This window comes from Lactuca sativa, chromosome 5 (assembly GCF_002870075.4).
Source record: "Lactuca sativa cultivar Salinas chromosome 5, Lsat_Salinas_v11, whole genome shotgun sequence".
NCBI lineage: Eukaryota > Viridiplantae > Streptophyta > Magnoliopsida > Asterales > Asteraceae > Lactuca > Lactuca sativa.
The window spans coordinates 85,735,259-85,756,771 of NC_056627.2; the positions used below are offsets into that span (position 1 = coordinate 85,735,259).

Consider the following 21,513-nt stretch of genomic DNA (forward strand, 5'->3'; position numbering starts at 1 on the left):
TGTAAATTATGAAATTTGATTTGGAAAACATTCTTGAAGCCAGGGTAGGAATGGTAACATTTTGGACTTGATTGGAAATATTTTTTGATGGCGGGGTCTAGTTGGTAAATGTGGGATTTGTTTTGAAAAGAATATTACAAGGAGGGACTAGTCATGTTATTATGGGAAAATTTTTGGGATCTGGGTATAAATTCCTTGCTTTTCCTGTCACTTGCAACCCTAAACCTAGAATCAAATGCGGCCGCCACCAACCCTTTTCACTTCCCCGTTTTCCTGATCAGCAAGGCCGCTACCCTCCTCCTTTATTTCCGATTGCCGCCATCACCATAGAAGCCCCTTAACCGCCGATGGCATCTCCGAGTTCGATAGCTCTCGTCTCCGCCAACTATTTTGTCGACGAAGGCCACCATTCCACCACCTGTTGCCGTCGGTTATGTCGTGTATGGCCGGAGATGGCCTGTGACCGCTGCCCATTTCGAACTCGTCATGTTGCCGCCGTTCTTTTCTTTTCCTTTTGCTCCATCCGCCGCCAAGGGCTCGTTTCTGTTGCTCCATTCATGGTCACAACCCCAAAGGGCTGTCGAGTTCGTGTGGGTTATCACCTGTCGAGTTGGGTTGCGTTTCCTTGCTCAGCTCGTCTCCGTGCGTGTATGCCTGCTTACTGTTGGCCAGAAAAGCGTGGAAACCACCATGGCAGCCGCCGTGGTGGCCATTACCTTGTTGCCGCTGGCTTATGCCACAAAGTGGGTGGTTGGCTTCCCTCTCTGAGTAAAGGAATGAAGAAGTGCATGTTTCAGTCGATGTGTGTGTGGGTGTTTGGCCGGAGTCCTCGGAAAAGGCATCACCACCACCATAGGGTGGTGGCTGCCACCATCTGCCACCGCCGGCCACCACAAGGTGGCTGTGTGTGTTTGTTATTTTAGTGTAATAGGCATGTGTGTTTATTTTGGTATTTTCATTGTAAATTGTAAAATGGAAATAATGGAAGGAAACTGAAAACCACCACCTTAGGGTGGTGGATGCCGCCTCCTGCCGCCGTGTCGGGTGGCGGTGTGTTTGCGTTGTGAGTGGATTTGCTTGGGAGGGGTGCTTGAAACCCTAGTCGGCCTTGTAAGCTCTAATGGGCCCAATAAAGCTTAATGGACTCTAATGGGCTTTAATATTATTCTAGTGGGCTTAATAGGCCCAATAAAGCCCTAATTGACCTAAAAGCCCAACAAATTAATAAATGGACTAGTATTTGGGTTGGAAACCCTAATGACGATAAAACCTTAATTTGGGGAATTAATCAGGACACACGGGAATTATTTGATAACTTGGAATATTAAATAACAATCATTGGTGGAAATTAATCAAAGCAATATTGGACTTAATGGATTAAGTCCTTAATGGAAACTTAACCCTAATCATCATTTTATGTGAAACCCTAATTTCACTTGGGTTATTGTTGGGCCTTTCTATTGGGCCTTGATGATTGGGTTATTAAATGGAGTATCCTAGATCTGGCAAATGGTCTAGAGTAATTTAATGGGCCTAGGGTAAGGCCCATGTAAGGGGCTTGGGCCTAATTTGGAAATTGGGCCATAGATGGGCCATAGTTTGGGCCTTTATGATTATGTGATATTAGGCCATTAGAATGTTGAATGTTGGACTGGACTAAATGGTTGGGCCTTATGGTAAGACCTTGTAAGGGTTTGGGCCCAATTTAGAAAATTGGGCCATATGCTGGGCTTTGATTTCCTAGTGGACTTTAGGCCTAAGGATTGGGCCTTGGGCTTAAATAAGCCAAGCCTAGGGTAACGTAGTAATTATCCAAAGTATGTACTCATGGTTATGTAGTGGAGCCTAATTATTAATTGGGTGTTATTTTGGTGTTGACAATTCGGGAATCTGTCAGCCAGCAGCCGGGGTTGAGTCTGCAGGACTTCAGCAGTGTGGGATTATGTCTACGGGACTTCAGCAGTGTGAGGTGAGTTACCTTCCAGTAGTGGTGGGTCTACGACCACAATGCCGGCCCACCAGTAGGAATTGTTGTTAGATGATTGTCTTTGTGATAATTGGCTATGTTTGCTACTACCTGTTATGTTTATGTGCTAGCATGATATGATGTTATGTGATAGTGGTAGTAGGGGGTGAAATAGTCCCCGGTTACCGGTCGATAGGGCCGAAGGGGTAGATTAGTACCCAATTATGCTAGAAAGATTATGATATATGTGATATGATATTAGTTGGTAGTAGCAGGGGGTGAAATAGTCCCCACTTACCAGTAGACAAGACCGAAGGGTAGGCCAGCACCCAGATATGCTAGGCAGTATATGACTTATGTGTTTATGATATGCTTTTATGTGGTAGTGTTAGGCGTGAAATAGTCCCCGGTTACCGGTTGAAAGATACTAAAGGGGAGGCCAGCACCTAGATATGCTAGGTAGTGTCCGATCGAGAGGACCGAAGGGGAGCCCAGCACCCAGGTATGCTAGGCATTATTCGGTTGAGAGGACCGAAGAGGAGGCTAGCACCCAGATATGCTAGGCAGTATCCAGTCGAGAGGACCAAAGGGGGAGGTCGGGCACCTAGATATGCCTGACAGTATATATGTATGTTATATGATTGTGTGGTATGTGGTATGATGGGGGAACTCACTAAGCTTCGTGCTTACGGTTTTCAGTTTTGGTTTCAGGTACTTCGTGCTTAAAGGAAAGGAGCCGGCTTGATCGCAGTGCATCACACTATGGTCTTCCATACATGAGATCTTTGGGATTACACTCTGATATTGCTCTATGATAACATGTTTGATTATTTCTACTTTGGTTTTGACACGACATGATATTGCAAATGTTTTATTACACTGTTGGTTTTATAATGACGTATTTAAAAATGAAAATTTTGGCCTGTATTTTTGGGATGTTATAGTTTCTCAGGCGTCGTGAAACTGATATGACATTTGTAACCACAGACCTGCCGGTCTAGCTATTGCATGCAGCTCAGGTGTGGGGTGTCTAACCCAATATAGATCTATAAATAATTATCACGTTCTCCCGACAAGAGACTCTGGATATAGCTACCAGGAATTTGGATCCCGCACTCAGACGTACGGGAAGAAAATGTCTCACAATTTAAGTTAACAAGTTTACGTGTGGTGTGCGTGAGTGTAAAACCTTTTTCTGTGAGAATAAAACCTTCTGAAATGTGTTTGATGTGTTAATGGAAACATAAACCATACCTATTATAGTTTATCAAAACATTTAAATGTAATAGTTATAATTTTGTTTATTATGGTTAACTAGTGTATTTGTGAAGGTAAAAACCCTTTTGTTTACCGATATGTATATGTACTTTTTACTAAAGTGAAGCAACATGCATTATAACAACAAATTAATTACCACACTTTTGTAGGTAAAAATCCATTTGTTTTCGGATGTATGGCTACATACTAAGTCAAAATGTCATCTATTTGTAAGAACATATTTTAACATAAGGATATACACCTTGCTCAACATGTTACAAGGTGAAATGAAATTGATAGCATTTTTCTCTTGTTAATATTTTCATTTACTGTTCTTAGAAAATTTATAGAAAAATCATCAAAGGTCCAAATCAGAATCCGCAAATTCTGGGAGTTTGGGAAATGAGTCTTGTTTGTTCATAATTTTTATTATGAATTTTAATGACCTCCAACCTATGTGAAAAAGTCCATAATCACAGACTGGTCTGGATTGATGTTCGAAATGTTAGGCAGTTTTGTAAAAATCACCATAAACTGTAGAAAAATAGTATGGAGATGTGCAAGTAGTCATTTTAAAGCTAAGAACTGGAACTACATGCACCTAAAACAGTTTTGAAAACTAAAATGTTTAAGTTGCCCAAAACAGTCCGTGAATGGAGTCCAACTTTTCTGATGAAAGTTGTTGGGAAAGTTTATTGTTGTTCTTGATGTTTTAACTTGTATTCCCCCCCCCCCCCCCCCTCTAAAAACTGAAGAAAACATGAAAATATAGGGGTATGAACTCACCTTGAGTGGTTTCAGTAGATGAGTGTTGAAGAAGAGAAGTGTTCAACTCAAGAACACTTGAAGGATCACTTGAAGATTCGAAGATCTAACATGAATGTGATGATGTTTGTGTAAGGAATCAATGATTTGAGTAAAAAGGAGTGTAATAACCATATGGAGGGTGATGAAACTTACCAAAAATGAGAGAAAACTTGATGACCAGCCTTTAAGTCTCGAATTTGAGTGAGAGGATTTGAGAGAAAATTGGTGTTTGATACTTGGTGGAAATGAGGAAATTGAGTGAAGTGAAGAGTGAGAGAGAGGATTTCCCAACTCATTTGGACGTGAGTTGCTGAGAAATGAGTGGGGTAGTACCATGAGGTGACTAGGAGTGGTGGGGAGTACAATAGCTGGTCAAAGAAATGGGTATGGGGTGGTTGTTTGTGTCAAATATTATGGCAAGATCCACACTCCACTTCAAGATCTCACTTAATAGATTCTATTCTTAAATAAATATTTCCATAAAAATATGTCTAAATTATGAATATTTAGGGTCTTATATGTTAAAATATGATTTTTGGAGAAAATCCCGCGTTAAATGATGAAAAACGGGCTTAAAACGGAGTTGGGGTCGAAAACCGGGTGAAATCCGAAGTTCTAGGCAAGGGTGTGGTCATCAACAGCCTTGGAACCGGAGTGGCTCGGCTGCTGAGGAGGATCCGAGGAGAAGGGACTGCGGTCTGAAGGCTTGATGCGGTCAGAAGGCGAGGCTCGTTGCGGCTGGATGGCTACGGTCCCCTTGGCTGCGACTGGACGGCTGCGGTCTCCTTGGCTGCGGCTTCGGATGGCTGCGGTCTCCTTGGCTGCGGCTTTGGATGGCAGCGGTCTCCTCGGCCTGACTCCTTTGACCTTGGTTCAAGAAGGGTTTGATCCCTATAGAAGGACTCCGACCCTAAGAGGCTATTTTCCAAGGTATCTTCCCGTTTCGCATGGTTTTTCACCAAATCAAGTGTCGGGACGCCCCAATTGATTACGAAAAACCAAAAGAGGTTTTGAGAGAGATTTGGGAGAGATTTGACATACTTGGAGAGATTTCTCATATGGAGAGAGATTTGGGAGAGATTCCACATTCTTGGAGAGATTTGGGAGAGATTTGACATACTTGAAGAGATTTCTCATACGAAGAGAGATTTGGGAGAGATTCCACATTCTTGGAGAGATTTAGGAGAGATTTCACATACTTGGAGAGATTTCTCATACAAAGAGAGATTTCACATACTTGGAGAGATTTCTCATACAAAGAGAGATTTGGGAGAGATTTCACATACTTGGAGAGATTCCTCATATAGAGAGAGATTTGGGAGAGATTTCTCATACTTAGAGAGATTTGGGAGAGATTCTAGATAAAGAGAGATAGAGTGAAAACGATTGAGAGAGGTTTCGTGTGAGACATTTGTGAGTGTTTGGCTCCGCAACGCAAGGTCCGTAAGCCTCGTTAAGCCATGATCAAGGACCTTACACACTCTCGATGAGTGTGCAATAGTGTTTTATCGCTTTGGTTCGATGTTTAGCATATTCACGGCTATAGAAATTCAAACATACGAATTTTCCAATTGATGTTTTCTCATAAAAATAGCGAGTTTTTTAGTAATTACATAACGTAAACCCTAGTATACAAGGGTTAACTGAGGTGACCAGTTTGACTTGTTGACTTTATTTGACTTTGACTTGACCAGAATTTGACGGTTGTCACAATTGACAATGTTAACATTGAAAGTCCAGAAAAACTTTCTCTTCCCAATGGAAAGGGATCGGTCTTGGTCAACCCGGTTTACCAAAAGGTAAAGGGAAAAGCTAAGTCTGTAATAGTCCCGTGTACCATTCCCAAAGAGTTTACATGTTTTCATTGTCAAGAGAAGGGGCATTGGTTGCGAAGCTGTCCTGGCTACCTGAAAGATCTGAAAGAAGGAAGAATCAAAAAGTTTGACTCTGCTTCAGGTAAGTCCACTATCTAACTCTGTTAAGTTCCTAATTCATGATTCTTAATACAAAGTGTGACTCGCTTACATTTTGATGTTTAGAAGGATCAAGCAAAGGGAAGGAAACTTAAAGGAATAGTATGTTGAATCTAATCGCGAAGTTGGATTTCAATCGTATGGTTCGAAGATCGGATTCTTGAGCTAATACTTAGGAGTTATGATAGATTGCTAGAAAATATGTAATAGCATAGTTTTCGTTTAAAGTTGCATTGTAAGGAAAAAGTTTTTTTTTCCGCATTTATAAATAAATAAAATTTTGTTTTACTATATTTTATATCTCCTTGCAATGGCATTTATGGAAAATTGATGTTTGTATGTTTCTAGGAATAATGTAAATATGAATTTGATTCTTTCATTTGTGGCAATGTCTAAATTTACCAAATAAGGAAAGATTCTCATCACCTAAGTTTTTAATTGGTCCGAAACTTGGAATCATGAAAGTTGTATGATGAATGAGAATTTTCATCTTTGGAAAATTAATTCCTTGTTCACATGTATATGTGAGTCAAGTGAAGGACTAAGGGATCGAGTACACATTCTTGTGCACTGGTTAAGCCCACCACAAAAGATCGATAAGACTATTCATCGTGATTTACTAAAGTTTAGTAAATATGGTTATACTTACAAGTTTAAGTATAATTCTGAAGCATTGGAAAAGTCTCGATGTATGGCAGAACGAATGAGAAGAATCAAATTTGATAGAAAGATAAAAGTTTCTCAAATATGAAAAGCTGGAAGAGTACTTTAGTATCATGTTTTATGATCATCTTAATAATTGTGAGACCATATCACAATTCATCCTCTAAGGACATCCTAGTGCATTCTTATGGCTAAGAAGAGGAGTCATGAATTGTTGAAGTGGTTAAACCAAGAAGATGAGTCATACTTCGTTCCAAAACAAGTCTTAGAGTCATACTCCAAGATTGTAACTTGAGTGATACATATTAAAGAAGGTTTATTAACACTTGTCAAATGTAAGAGTAAAATGTGTTCTACTCTTCTACATTTGAAATTGGTAAGCTGTGATGTTTTGGATAAAACAAAGACCAACTAAGGCCAATTGTGTGAAGTGTTTGTATTGATAAGAATCTGCACTATCTCTTGAATATTTGTTTGTCAAGGAAAAAGTCTTCGCAAGAGAGTCTTATATTTCAAGAGGACATTGGGAGTCTAAAAGATCCTAAAAGAGTTTCAAGATCTAATCAAAAATAAAACCTGTAGCTTATCACTAGCACACGACTTGAGGTTTATAACCTATCGTGTTGACATATTCCTACTTCTATGCCCACTCTAGTTAAAGTTGGCTTTGCATATGAGTTCTAAGAGTTCTCAATTGGTTGCATAACAACTTGGAAGCAATGGCAGGCCCTTGTGCTGCCAGGTAGCAAGAAGTTAAGACTGCACAAGTTCAGTCCATATGAGTTTGGATTTGTCACTAACCTTGTCTTGTGATTATGGTTTTGACAAATTCACATGGATAGGAAGACATACACCATAAAATCTAAGTTTCATACGGTTTCTCTCCGATTCATGAAAATGATGGTGAGGAAATGCTTTCACTAAGTGATTTTAACTAGATAGCAATTGTGATATTTGCATTCTCAAAGTCGTTAGTGGAGCGTGTGTGGTTAACCGACACACTAACATGGACATGTGAGAAATGGCAAAGGTCTAAACAATTGTGACTATGATCACGACATCCCTTTTCATGGTTCTAAAATTGTTTAGACACACATGTGTGCTATCTTAGGAAAGGTGTATGATTTTGATAAAGTTTTATCAAAGCATCTCGTATCAGAAATTTGAACTTTGGTAAGAAAGTCAATAAAGTATTGATTTCTAGAAGTCCAGCTAATTTCTGAGTACATGTCAAAGCTAGTAGGAGCATAAGTGTTATGCTAATAATCATCATGTTAGTGGGAGCATGATAATTATAATAAGTGTTGCAAGTTAGCAATGTTAATTATAGAAAACAAAAGTTTTAATTGGAAAAAGTTGTTTTGCTATAATTAAGGGAGAGGAAATTATACTTCATTTCAATTCTTAGATTGAGATTTTAATCATCTTTAGTCAAGGATATATATATATATATATATATATATATATATATATATATATATATATATATATATATATATATATATATATATATATATATGAATTTTATGTTGGAATGGTTCAACTTAAGCAAATTCTATATATATTGCATTCACAAATTCGATTATGATTATGACATCCTTCTTCATAGTTGAATTATGAAAACATGGCAAATAAAAATAAAAAATATTGTAGCAAAAGACTAATCTAGGATCATGTCTTTATGTGAGACATCATGAATCGTGTCCCATATTCTTTGGGTATAGGATCGATTACATGTGCTATAATATTTATCGTTCTAAATTTTCCAAATGCCTAGGGCATTAAGAGGGGAAAAGGTCTAGAATTGGATATGACTTAGATGATTAAGCAATTGTCAAGGACAATCTGAGGTTCACCAAATATTTGTTGCTCATGGACAGTGGAAGTATGGTGTAAATTTTTGGAAAGGACCATATTGACATATTCTGAAAAGAGGCTACTCTTGTTCAGAAGTGATAGTCAAAATGGGAATATGGAAATGTTCCCGTAGGTGGAAGTTATTCATTAAATCTGTGTAAGATTATGAAACTTAGTGCAAGAAGGATGTTCAAAGCAATGTACTTTGAATTTGAGACTTCGTTTCCATGGAAGGATTTCCATTGGAATACTTTGTAATGTTTGTTGCCAAGTATTTGTGACTTTTTTCATATTCATTATGACAGGATCAATGCATATAAGTTTAGAATCTAATAGATTTCGGTAAATGGCAGGAATTTGGAATTCTTACATTTACGGTTAGGATTTGGGTTTGCGAAATGAGCATCATTGGAATCATGTTCAATTGGTCTATTTCACATGGTAAGGATGATAGACAAACATAGTGTGCATACTTGGTGTATAGCATAACTATTGTTTAGAAAACATAGTGTACATGCTTGGAGCATGAGACAACTATTTTTTTAATTCAACTATTGAGTTGATAAATTTGAAACATTATACAATGAATAATGAGTAATCAATATGGTGTTTAAATAAAAGGTGTTCTATTTACTCTCAAAGGTGCTTGGAGCCATATTGCATTAGTATTATTCTTGTGTTTCACTTTGCATGTTTTGAGTTCCCGAGTAACTGGGTTATTCAAATTCTCCACAGTCAGTCATATGTTGGAAGTATGTATGAATGAAGACTTTCATGAAGTTGGCTTGTAGAAGTCTAAAGTGTTGGACATAGCAAGAGTTGCTACAACATTCTTCAGTGCTCATAAGTTCTAAGTATTGGATTAAACCCACGCTCATGTGAATCACTTCATGGATTTTATCACGAGTGATCATGAGACTATAATATCTTATATTCTTCAAACCTAGAGATATGACTTGTTGACTATGATTTGTTTATACATTGATTGTGCGAAAACGCATTGGTAACTTGATGTTATAGAACGTGCATTTATGTATGATTCAACAAGTAGTAGAACAAGCATGTGAGTCGAAGTTTATCCATTCCTCTTACCCTTGAAGGGATAAAAGCGTTATATGTGGGCCCCTCAATGATTTAGTGAGGACACACCTAAGTGCTTGGCCAAGCCTGGACTGATTTGATTTGTTTAATTAGTCAGTCGTCATAAATCGGAAATCAAGAAACAACAAATGGACACATAGAATGATTATAATCCATGTCTTAGTCCATATGATATATAGAATGGAGGAATATATGATCCCTTATCTAATGTCCAAATCATTTGACTAGGTCAGAGTTCGACAGCGGCTTTAAGAGCTAGGATTGCTAGTCGGGATCTTGGAGTCATATGCAATAATAGTTTTAGACTTATCCAAGTGGGAGACTGTTGAATTAGATTTCTAAGCTCATAACTATTATTGGTATGTATTCGACCCGAGAATATCATGGTCCATTTGGGTAGCACTTCACCGAAACAATTTATATGGATAGTCTTTTGAGAATAGTATGTTTATGATTTATAGTAATATATTATAAATTCTAATATATTAATATGGAATCATATTATGTAATTAGTATTGATCATGAATTAATTTAGTGATCAAAAGGAACTAATTAAAGATGGACTCTTATATATATAGCATGGGCCAAGTTCATTTAGGTTGGGCTAAGCTTGCATAGATAGTCCATGGAGTTTTTTTTTTAACTCATGGTTCATATGGAAACGAAAGGTCATGGGTATTAGGGTTTACATGAATGTAACCATAATCCTCCATACTATATAAAGAGGTCTTTGACACATGAAATGGTACTAGTGTATGAGGATGCAAGAGTGGGCCGATTTCTAGTGTGCATTTTATTCTCTCAAGTTTTCCAAGGTATTTTTGGTTATTTGTGATTCCACTTGAGGCTTCCACACTATTGGGGCTAAGCTCTTAAAGATCAAGACTTCAAGCTCAATCAAAAGGTATGTCATCTAACTAGACTTTTGTAGTAGAGTTGCTTCATATTATGCTAGTTAGGATGAAACCTTGGAATACTGAATATTTGCATGTATAATTGAGAAAGCACAGATCCAAGGTTTATAGGGTTGCATGTACACCATAGGAGTGTTAGAATGCTCAAAACCCTTCAAATGATGCTTTATCCAAGCTAGTGGAAGAATCGATAGACAACACATTATTTCCTAGGTTACCTATACTCGACACAGTTTCATATACACCATCACAAGGTAATTCTTTAAAATAAAGAACATTATTATAGAAAGCATGAAGACCACCACATTCATCATCAAATGTAAAAGTAAATCCTTGTTTGTACAAACCGTGAAAGGAAATAATATTTCTCGACATTTCAGACAAGTAACAACATTTATTCAAATCTAATGTTAACCCACTACTTAGCAACAAAGAATAAACTCCAATCTTGGTGACAGGTGAAGCTTTCCTATTTCCTATGATTAAGTTTATCTTCCCGTGCTCCACATTCTCACTTTTTCTTAGTCCCCGCAAATCAGAACATATGTGAATACCACAATCTGTATCAAGGACCCAAGAATTAGAATAGGGTGAGTTATTAGACAATATTGTGTAAATACCTGCATGGTTGGGTTTTACTTTCCTATCCTTAACATGTTAGAAGTACTTTGGCAGTTTCGCTTCCAGTGTACCTTTTCATGGCAATAGAAGCATTCAGCCTCTTTAGGGTTGGCAGAAGGAATGACATAACCACTTTTGGTTCTACTTGAAGAGGAGTCATCAAGATACTTTCCCTTGGTACCCTTCGAAGGGCTCTTCCTCTTCTTCCCTGGAATTTTGTTGAGTGTGACCTCCTCCTTGTTCATATGATAGGTCATTCGGAATTGATCATAACAAGAAGGTAAGTAGTGCAGTATGATAACAATAACCAACTCCTCATGGAAGTTCACATTCAACTTCAGCAGACGGCTCACAAACCTTTGCATTTTCTGCATGTGGCCCGTGATGGGTTCACCATCTTTCATTCGGGTTGTTACCATGGAGGAGATTATTTCATATCGTTCTTGACGAACACTCTAATAGTATATGTCCATCAAATCCTGGTGCATCACAAAAGGATAAAAGTCCTCATAGGACTTTTGGAGCTCGACTGTCATCATGGCCAACATGAAACATGCCACTTTGGTAGCTTCTCTCTCATGTGCCCTAAAGTCAACGATCTCCTCGGGAGTAGCAGTAGACTCATCAAGATCCTTCAGCTCCTTGTCGAGGACATATTACGTGTCCTCATAGCGAGTGACCATCCTTATGTTCCTAATCCAATCATTAAAATTAGTCCCATCAAAGATGACTCTCCCACAAAGGTTCATGAGAAAGAAGGAGACAGTAGGATTTGAGCCAGAAGCAGCATTGTTGGAAGACATCTGAAAAGGAAGAAAGACAAGTCTTAGATTAGATATAAAGATAGTCCTTAATAAGGCACCCGAATGTAATATTAAGGCTAGGACCCAACACAATATTTTATAACTTAGAAGATGGATGCCGTAATCCAAGCTATAAAATTTTTAAAGGTAGGTGAATCACGATTCACCAGTTTCCAACATGAAAACGAAATGAATTATTAGGTTTTAATTGGTTTTTGAAACTCCTAGATTCTTTTGAGATTCATTGAACTTTTCAATGGCATGTTTCAATCTCGATAGTGCCCATCAAGTTTTGTGACCGGGATGCCGAGGATCACAAAACAAGGTGTGAATAACCATGCAAATTACTTGGTACTCTTAATGTTTATCACCTAATCGATGTGTCGGTTAACCATACGCGCTCCACCAATCTATGATAAACCTTCAGGCACCCTTTTCCAACCTTCTTAAATCCAAGTTAGTGTGTCGGTTAACCACACATGCTCCACTAACGATTTAAGGAAGGTGCAAAGTGTAATTTCATGGGTTAGCACCAAATTCACATTTTCCTAAACTAACTAAGATTGGGAATTTATAAAACATTTAGTTACTATATAATATGATTATACTTTTAATGAGAATTAAAGTCATTGTCTTACCCGTTCGGCTAACGACCATCCACAAGTCAAGGAAGCGGTGGGTGAGAGTGGACACCCATTAAGTTGCCATTTTATAGGAAACAACCTTATACCCCCCCCCCCCCCCCCCCCCCTTATAGACCGGCTTCGTGAATGACGCCTACTAACGGTAAAACGACTTGTTCTTATATATATATATATATATATATATATATATATATATATATATATATATATATATATATATATATATATATATAATATTATAATATTATAAAGTAAGGGTTGAATTTTAACTTTTAATATCCTAGGGGTTGGAGCTAAAGTTTTCTAAAGTGACTTTACATGTTCCAAAACTTGAGGGCAAGTTTTTCAACTATTCAAAACTTTTCAACTTCATAACTTATGAGTTAATAGTTTATTAAAATCAAGACTCTTCATTTTATGTAACTTATGTGTTCTTAATGGGCTTTAAAAGAAAGACTTTTGGTAATCCATTAAAAACATTTAGATCAAGAATTAAACTAACAAACAATTTTGCAAATAATTTCTATGATCTACCAAACTCATAAGTGTATAAATATTCATATCAACAATTTCAAGAATCATATAAACACATATAAAACTTGAAATTTTGATAATAGCCATTGTAAATGGATTAGCATAATCATTACCACATAAAAAATAGGTTTTATAAGTCCAAAACAGTTTAGGGTAATGATTCTAGTCCATTTCCAGCAACAAAACTCAGAAAACTACACTTTGGGCCTCCTACTCGTCGAGTGCATGAACCTACTCGATGAGTAGGATGAATATATGCATGGACTTGTCGAGTCCCCTATGTATTTGGCAAGTTCACTCAGCGGAATGCAAAAATTTCGAGTTTCTTCAACAATTTGCATCAAGTAACAAGAAAACAAGCCTAGGCTTTGATACCACTGGAGGGTTTTTGAGCATTCTAACACTCCTAAGGTGTACATGCAACCGTTGAAACCTTGGATCTATGTTTTACTAAGATACATGCAAATTTGATTTTTCCAAGGCTCTTAACCTAACTAGCATAGCATGGGCAACTTGAAACATAAAAGCTAGTAGAAGAACATACCTTTCTTCTTGCTTGGATTCCTTAAGAACTTTGTGAGCCTAGCAGCCCAAATGTGATGCCACGAGTGTTTCACACAACACCAAAACTCTTGGAAAAACTTTGAGAGAAGTACACAAACACTCAAAATCGGCTAGCCCTCTTGTTAATCACTTAGTGCCAATTTTGGTAGCCCATTGGGTCTTTATATAGTGTGTCATAAGTAGGGTTACACCATGTAAACCCTAATTGACATGGCTTTTCATTTCCTCCATGATCCATGGGTTTTAACCTCCATGGACTATCCATGGAGCACCCTATGGGTTTTAGCCCAATTCAATAAATCACGGATCATCAACCCACTATATAAGAATGGATGATTTACACAATCAACCCCATATATTTAATTAATCTCTTTTTATCACAAAATTAATTCCAAATTAATTCTTGATCAATAATAATTAAATAGTATTAATAATATATTAGAACTTATAATATATTAATAAACCATAAGTGTTCTTTTCTCATTTTGTCTATCCAAGTGTCATGATGTCATGCAACCCAAATGGACCATGCCAACCGGGTCAAGTACATACCAGAAATAGTTATGAACTTAGAAACCTAATCCAACACTCGGTTCATTTGGAAAGTAGATAAGAAGCAGCATGATGTTCGGGCATAAGTAGTAATGTGAGGATTTGAGCATGTGGAGTAGCTTGATGATCGAAAGTGCTAAGTCACTTGCAGCGGGATTAAATATTCCCAGGGTAATTGATTTGACCCTGTTGTGCAGCTCTTGTTTGAGTCTAACCATTGTAGGGATGGATCTTCTACTCGAAGGATAATCTGAGCCTTCTGTCAAGTATAAGTATTCTACAGCTGGTTATGGTCAGTGATTTTATTTTTGATGGTGGCATCGAGATAATTAGGATTGGAAGTGTGCTTTTGGTCTGTCATTCGAGCATGACTAAGCATGGTTAAGCCCAACGTGGGGGGTCTTTCAGGAAGTCAGAACAATACGAATTTCTGGTTTAGGAAGGTAAAAGTGGTTTCCTTCGGAGGCTTAGGGATGGTTATCTTCATATTGTGGTTTTGATTGGGGTGTTAGTAAAGAACGATTTCGAGGAAGAAATCTAATTTAAGTGGGGGAGAGTTGTAACACCCAGTTTTGAAAGTGCTACGTTACTCGGGGCTGCGACCCAATCATCAGTTGTCATAAGTTTTAGGGCCTTGGGAAAGAAAGGAGTTGGCCTATTTCGGATGTGGGCGTTAGGGCATAAGTGATTCAAGTGTTCGATTGTGTCTTTGGTGGCCAAGGGTATAATTGTAATTTGATGATTTGGTCTTTTATGGGTTTTAGTTTTTTTCAAAAGGTTTTTAAGGCTTGTGCGTGTTGTTAGGAACGTAGGGTTTCTCACCACCTTATCATGGATATAAGGTTTGTTGGAAACGGACCTCGAATGGGGAAGTTATGGCACTTTGAAGTTATTGACAATATTGGTCCCTAATGGAGATAAGTGGCAAGACAATCCGATGCATGAAAGGTGGCATGCGTGAGAGTACGCCCATTGTAAGCTGGGGTACGCCCATCGTAGGAGGGATAAGTAGACGCGAGTGTGGGAGGCGTACGCCCAACATACACGAAGTACGCCCATCGTATGTTCAGGGTACCCAAACCCAAATTTTTAGGGTTGATCCCTATATAAAGAACATTATTGTCCTTAAAGAGATGTCTCCCTCTCACCCTTTCAAACGTCCCAAAAGTAGAACCCAAAAATTTCGTTTTTAAATCATTATTAAAACCATAATATCATCGCCATAGTATAAAATCATAAACCATGTGTCTCAAAATATCATAATATCTGTCAACATATCAAAATATTGTATCAAATATCACAGTAAATCTCCCAGGCTAAAGATTGTGGTGTGTGTCATGTGATCTTCCCGAGCCCTTCCCTTTGCTAATGGAAGTACCTGAAAACAAAACTAAAAACCGTAAGCATGAATCTTAGTGAGCTCCCCAAACTACCACATACAATACAAATATCATTCAACTTGGAGATACGAGCCACGCCCGCTCTCATGGAGATTCGGGCCCCGTCCACACTCTGTTGTCTAGGAGATTCGGGCCCCGCCCACACTCCGTTATCTAGGAGATTTGGGCCCCGCCCCTACTCTTTTATCTAGGAGATTCAGGCCCCGCCCACACTCCGCTACTAACATACATACAAGTATCACATAGACAACAAGTATATATATCAAGCAATCACATAACTATACTCAAATAATACTATGAGATTCGGGCCCCACCCACACTCGACTGCTAGGAGATTCGGGCCCTGCCCCCACTCAGCTACTAACATATCACATATACTATTCGGCCTTGGTGCCTTTAACCCGTTCCTACTGAAAGGGAACTCACCTCGCAAGAATGACTGCTGAAAACTCGAGTGAGGAATCCTTGTCTGCTGCACCGGCGACTCTCCGGCTACCAATTCCATACAACACTTATTCAAAATCTAATAAGCCTTCTTAGGGTAAAATAACCATTTTACCCCTGGTCAAAGTCAACCTTCGAGTTTGACCTAGCTCGCCGAGTCAGCCTATTGACTCGTCGAGTTCTAGAACTCAGACTTCCTAAAATCATGACTCGACTCGCCGAGTCACCCTATGTCTTGTAGAGTTCCAAAGCTACACATCATCGTGACTGGACGAGCTAACTCTTTGAGTCGTCCTCAAACTCGCCGAGTCCTAGCATAGTCAGAAAAGGGACAAGATGATCCAACTCGTCGAGTTCCTTGACAACTCGTCGAGTTTCATGAACATCATCAAGGATCCTTGATCGAACTCGCCGAGTTCCCATATGAACTCGTCGAGTCCCTTGCAAATCTAACCTAAATAGTTGATTTCACACATCTAAGGCTCCAAAATACAGATACAGGTCGTTTCCATGGTCCATTTCTATAAAGTTGGAGACTTGATGGCTATGCACACCTCAAATAGACCTAATCTCGGGTTATAGCAACCTCCTTCCATGAACATGACCATTGCTTGGACAAAAACGGGTTCAAAACCTGTTTTATGGTTCTAGAGGCTAAATATCACAGGAAAAATGGATTGCTTGGCATACAACCCATGGAGAGTAACTTATCCTTCTCAAAGGGATCAAAAAGACCCATAAATCAACACTAAAAGAGATCTGAGCTATGGGATATCAAGCTAAGAGCCTTTTACCTCATAAGGTTGCCAAAGATGGATGAAATCCTGGATCTTGATCTTCTGCACAAGCTTGATGGCTCCAAGCTCTTCCAACTCTCTTCTATATCACAAAACACACTCAAAACCTCAATAATCTCTCAAGAATGAAGCTCACAACGAATTAGGGTTTTGGAGGAAATGGAGGCTGGTAAGGGAGGCCGAAAAAAGGTTAAGTGGCTCAAATAGGGTGCAAAACCTCGACAATAGGGTTTCCTTCTGACAGACCTACTCGACGAGTCCAGGCTTCGACTCGCCGAGTAGAGCATTTAAATCCCCGTGTCCAATCTGGCATCTATTCGACGAGTTAGGGCTACCAACTTTGTCGAGTAGCTTTTAAAAAATTAACATTAAATGAACTAATGTGTACCAGGAATGTGGCGTTACAATTCTCCCCCACTTGTTTTAGACTTCATCCTTGAAGTCTGCTGCATCTGAAAACAACTCTGGGTAGTGCTCCCTCATATCCTCCTCGCGCTCCCATGTCCACTCCGAACCCTTACGGTGTTGCCACTGCACCTTCACTAGCTCGACCCTCTTGTTCCTCAGCTCCTTCATCTTGCGATCCAGAATCGCCACAGGTCTCTCAATGTAATTCAGGCTGTCATTATAACATCTCGTTTTAAATAGAGTAATTAAATAATAAACTGGGGACCCTGATAAGTAATTTTATTATTATTTCACATTATCGTAGCCCAAAAATCAAATAATAAATATTGGAATGTTTGTTTCAGGGGTTAAAGAGTAATATTGGACTTATTTTGAAAGGGTCTTGAATGGTTGGGGTTAAAAGAGCAAATTTTGGACCCATATTAGAAAGATATGGTAAAAGGAGGGGCTCTTGGGTAATTCGTGGATTTAATTTGAAAGGAGTTTCAGGAGTCAGGGTTGAAATGGTAACATTTGGATTAGTTTTGAAAGAATTGGGGGAAGGAGGGACTTATCCTGTTAATATGGGATAAACTTGTTTGGGGCATGGGGTATTAAACCCGTCGCCACAGTGAATCCTAACCCGAGCGAAAAGCAGCCGCAACTCCACCTTCACCCTACTCCAACACCGGCGCCACTACGCCCTCTCTCTACCGAGTCAACTTGCACCACTATTGCTTAAGTTGGCATTCCACAACCTTGTGACTCCCCAATCGCCACCACCACTTTGCCTGTTATGACCAGTCGAGGCTAGCGATGAATTCTCCATGACCGTAGAAGCTGGAAAATATCGAGAGGACTAGCGGACGATCCTCCTCCAACCGCCGCTGCGTCGTTTATGTGGAAGACGAAGCTGCTGAGGAGAGCCATCCGGGAAGACCGGAGGTACGAATGGTTTCTTGTGACATTGCCAGTTCAACTGTGGAAGCCCTCGTCCGCCAGCCATTATTCTGCCATTATAGCGACATCTGGGGGTTCACCGAAGGTTAGAGATGGAGAAAATAATGAAGGAGTTGGTCGTGAACCATCGGGGTCGCTGCTGTCAAGAAGCCGAAATCGTAGGATGTAGCTGCCGGTGATGCTGCCGCCAAGCTCAGCCGCTGCCACCACCGTACGTCCCTAGGAGGGTGGTGGTGTCACTGTCCAGACTCGTGTATGGTGTTAGATTGGCCGGAAACCAAGGAAGACCACCATGGCTGCCAACCATGGTGGTAACTGTTGCCTTTGTTGCTCTTCCACCACCAGTCGCCGCGTGGTGGTGGCTGTGTGTGCGTTTTGCTATGTATTTAGGTGTGTGAGTGTGTGTGTGCATTATTTTGGTTTTCAGCATTGTAATTGTAACTAAAATAATAATAGAGAAACTCCAACGGTGGTGGTTGCCGCCTCGTGCCGCCACCAGCCGTCGTGTCAGGTGGCGGTGTGCTTGATTGCGTTTGGACCTCGTTAGGGGGATGTTTGGACAATGTGGAATCAATGAAACCCTAATGGGCCCAAAGAATCCCTAGTGGGCCCAAAGGAGCCCTAATGAGCTAATAAGTCCCAGTGTGACCTAAAATCCCAACCAATGGACTAATGGGCTAGTATTGGGTTGGAAAACCCTACTTAGGGTTTGGAAAACCCTAAGGGCATAAAACCTTAGTTGTGGAAATTTTTTGGGACACATATGAGAATTAATTATTAAATCTAAAATAATAATTAATAAGAATTGACAAAGTAGCTTAAGGCAATAACAGACTTAATTGATTAAGTGAGAAACACTTAACCCTAATTGTCATTTTATATGAATCCCTAATTTCACTTGGACCTTGAGTTGGTCCATCCTATTAGGCTTTGGCAATTGGATTATTTATGGGCTATCCGAGAACAAGTTAATGAACCAAAATAAGTAGATGGGCTTTAGGATAAGGCCCGTGTGAGGACTTGGGCCTAATTTGGAAATTTGGGCCATAGATGGGCCATAATTGGACCTTTATGATTATGTGAAATTAGGCCATATGTTGGGCTTTGGTCCATTATTTGACTTTTGGGGTTTGTAGTGTGAGTTGGACCTTGGGCTTGGAACCCAATTATTAATTGGGTATTGTTTGATGCTGACAGTTCGGGGATCTGTCAACCAGAAGCTGGAGTTTTATCTGTGGGACATCAGTAGTGTCAGGTGAGTTGTCCTCACTATACTAAGGGGTATAAGACACCAAGGCCGGCCCATTAGATTTTATACTCTAGTAGTTATTGATATGTTGAGTATGAGTTAGTGATGTATGCCAGTTGATATGCTAGTCTGGTAGATCTGTAGGACTACCTGTGATATTGTATGATTATATGTATGTGCATTAATTATGTTACATGTCGACATGTTATGTGGGATGGGTTGAGGTGGTACTGCTCCGTGCAGTAGCCAACAAACCCTAGAGTATTCCAGATATGAGCTGAGGGCCCGATAGGCATTCCAAACTCATACTGAGGACTCGGGAGCATTCTAGATACGAGCTGAGGGCCCGGTAGGCATTTCAGACTCGTACTGAGGGCTCGATGGCAATCCAGATGTGAGCTGAGGGCTCGGTAGGCATTCCAGACTCACACTGTGGGCTAGGGGTATTCCAGTCTGTGAAGATGTGGAACCGTTACGTGCTGTTCTGTTTCAGTTGCTATATTATGATATTGTTGATATTGTTATGTGGATTGTATGTGTATCGGTATTTTGGGGCTAACTCACTAATCCTCGGGCTTACACTTTCAGTTTATTGTTTCAGGTACATCAGATGATCGCAGGAAGGCAAAGGTATGATCGTACAGCTCCTCACCTTTTATAACTATGTTTCTGGGATACTCTGATATAGAATTGTTTTGAAATCAAATTGGTAATAACTGTTGGTTTCTAAATGTTTTAAAAAGTTTAAATTTGGCCTGATTTTTATGGATGTTACAAGTTGGTATCATGGCCTTGGTTTGAGTGAATTGGAGGAACATTCATGTGAATTCAGTCTCAAATCAAGGAAAGGTTTTCAAAATAATTTCTACAATGGTTTTCAAAATAAGTAAAGGAGAATGCAGGGTGTATGATCAGCCAAATCCAGTAAGTAAACCCCAAAATACCATACAGTTATTTAATTATGTGACATGTTAGAACAGCATGCTAGTACTAGGCTAGGGATCTTCGAGAATTGCATGATAGAATTGTCTGATTACATGATGCCTGCTAGCCTAGGGTTTCTTTTATATGAGATTGACATCATTACTGCAGTTGCTTAGTGTATGCATCACGGTTATAAATAATTAAGATCTTATATCATGAGAATGTTTGATTTGGCCTTACGTTTTGTTCTTGTTTGATTGAGAGCTTAGGGTAGGATTGGATATTCGAAAGTCTATACGGTCCAGCGTTATGTATGGCTAGCATGCATTAGTGTTGTAGGGTTGGTGGAAGTTTCATGGATGGGTGGATTGTGTGAGACTGGTAGGTCAGTTGTGAGACAATTAGCCTTCCCTAGGAGTGAGGATTGAGCGCTTTCTAGGTTATGTATACAGATAGGGTGTTGTGGTGATAGTTGAAACAAATATGGGTAGGTGTGGAAGGTAGTATGGGCCCGTACTACTGAAAGCACAGAACCCATACGCGTATCGAGGAAGTCACAACCCCTAGGGTTGGGTAGGGAGTTGCATCCCTATCATATGGATTATTAGAGACCTTTCTGGTGTCTTACCATAATGGTGGTTATGAGACATCTCGAGACGGATCTGGGTTTGGATCGAGAGTTGGCAGGCAGGATAGGCCAGTGTTGTCAAAGGATCATGTCAGTGATATCATCTGGGAGGAGGTGATCGAGATTGTTCGGGGACAGCTGTCGGAGATGTTTGGGTCTATCAAGACCGTCATGGTTGAGTATTTCGATGAGCTCTATACAGCTAGTGTTGACACGATTGTTGTGGCAGCTATAGCAGATGTAACAACGGCAAGGGGAGGACCCAGTCAGGCTTTCTAGTATCGGGACTTCGATGATGTGAAGCCCCGACTGTTGATAGGGTTCAGGAACCGGTTATAGCCATGAGGTGGCCATCTGACGTGGAGGGATGTTGCTTTACATGTTCATGTTCTACTGTCCAGAAGGTCAGGCCCGCTCTGCACCTGCTGAGGTCTGGGGCGAAAGACTGTTGGGAACTTGTTACTAGAT

General features: G+C 39.6%; 1 protein-coding gene across 1 annotated transcript in view; it reads left to right on the forward strand.

Moving 5' to 3' along the window:
* Positions 1 to 347: 347 nt before the first annotated feature.
* The window catches only part of LOC128134162 (zinc finger BED domain-containing protein RICESLEEPER 2-like), a 44,887-nt gene continuing 23,721 nt past the window's right edge, over positions 348 to 21,513 (forward strand). The window contains exon 1 of the mRNA XM_052771630.1: positions 348 to 743. Coding sequence (XP_052627590.1) covers positions 348 to 743 — 396 coding nt within the window. The remainder of the gene's footprint in view (positions 744 to 21,513) is intronic.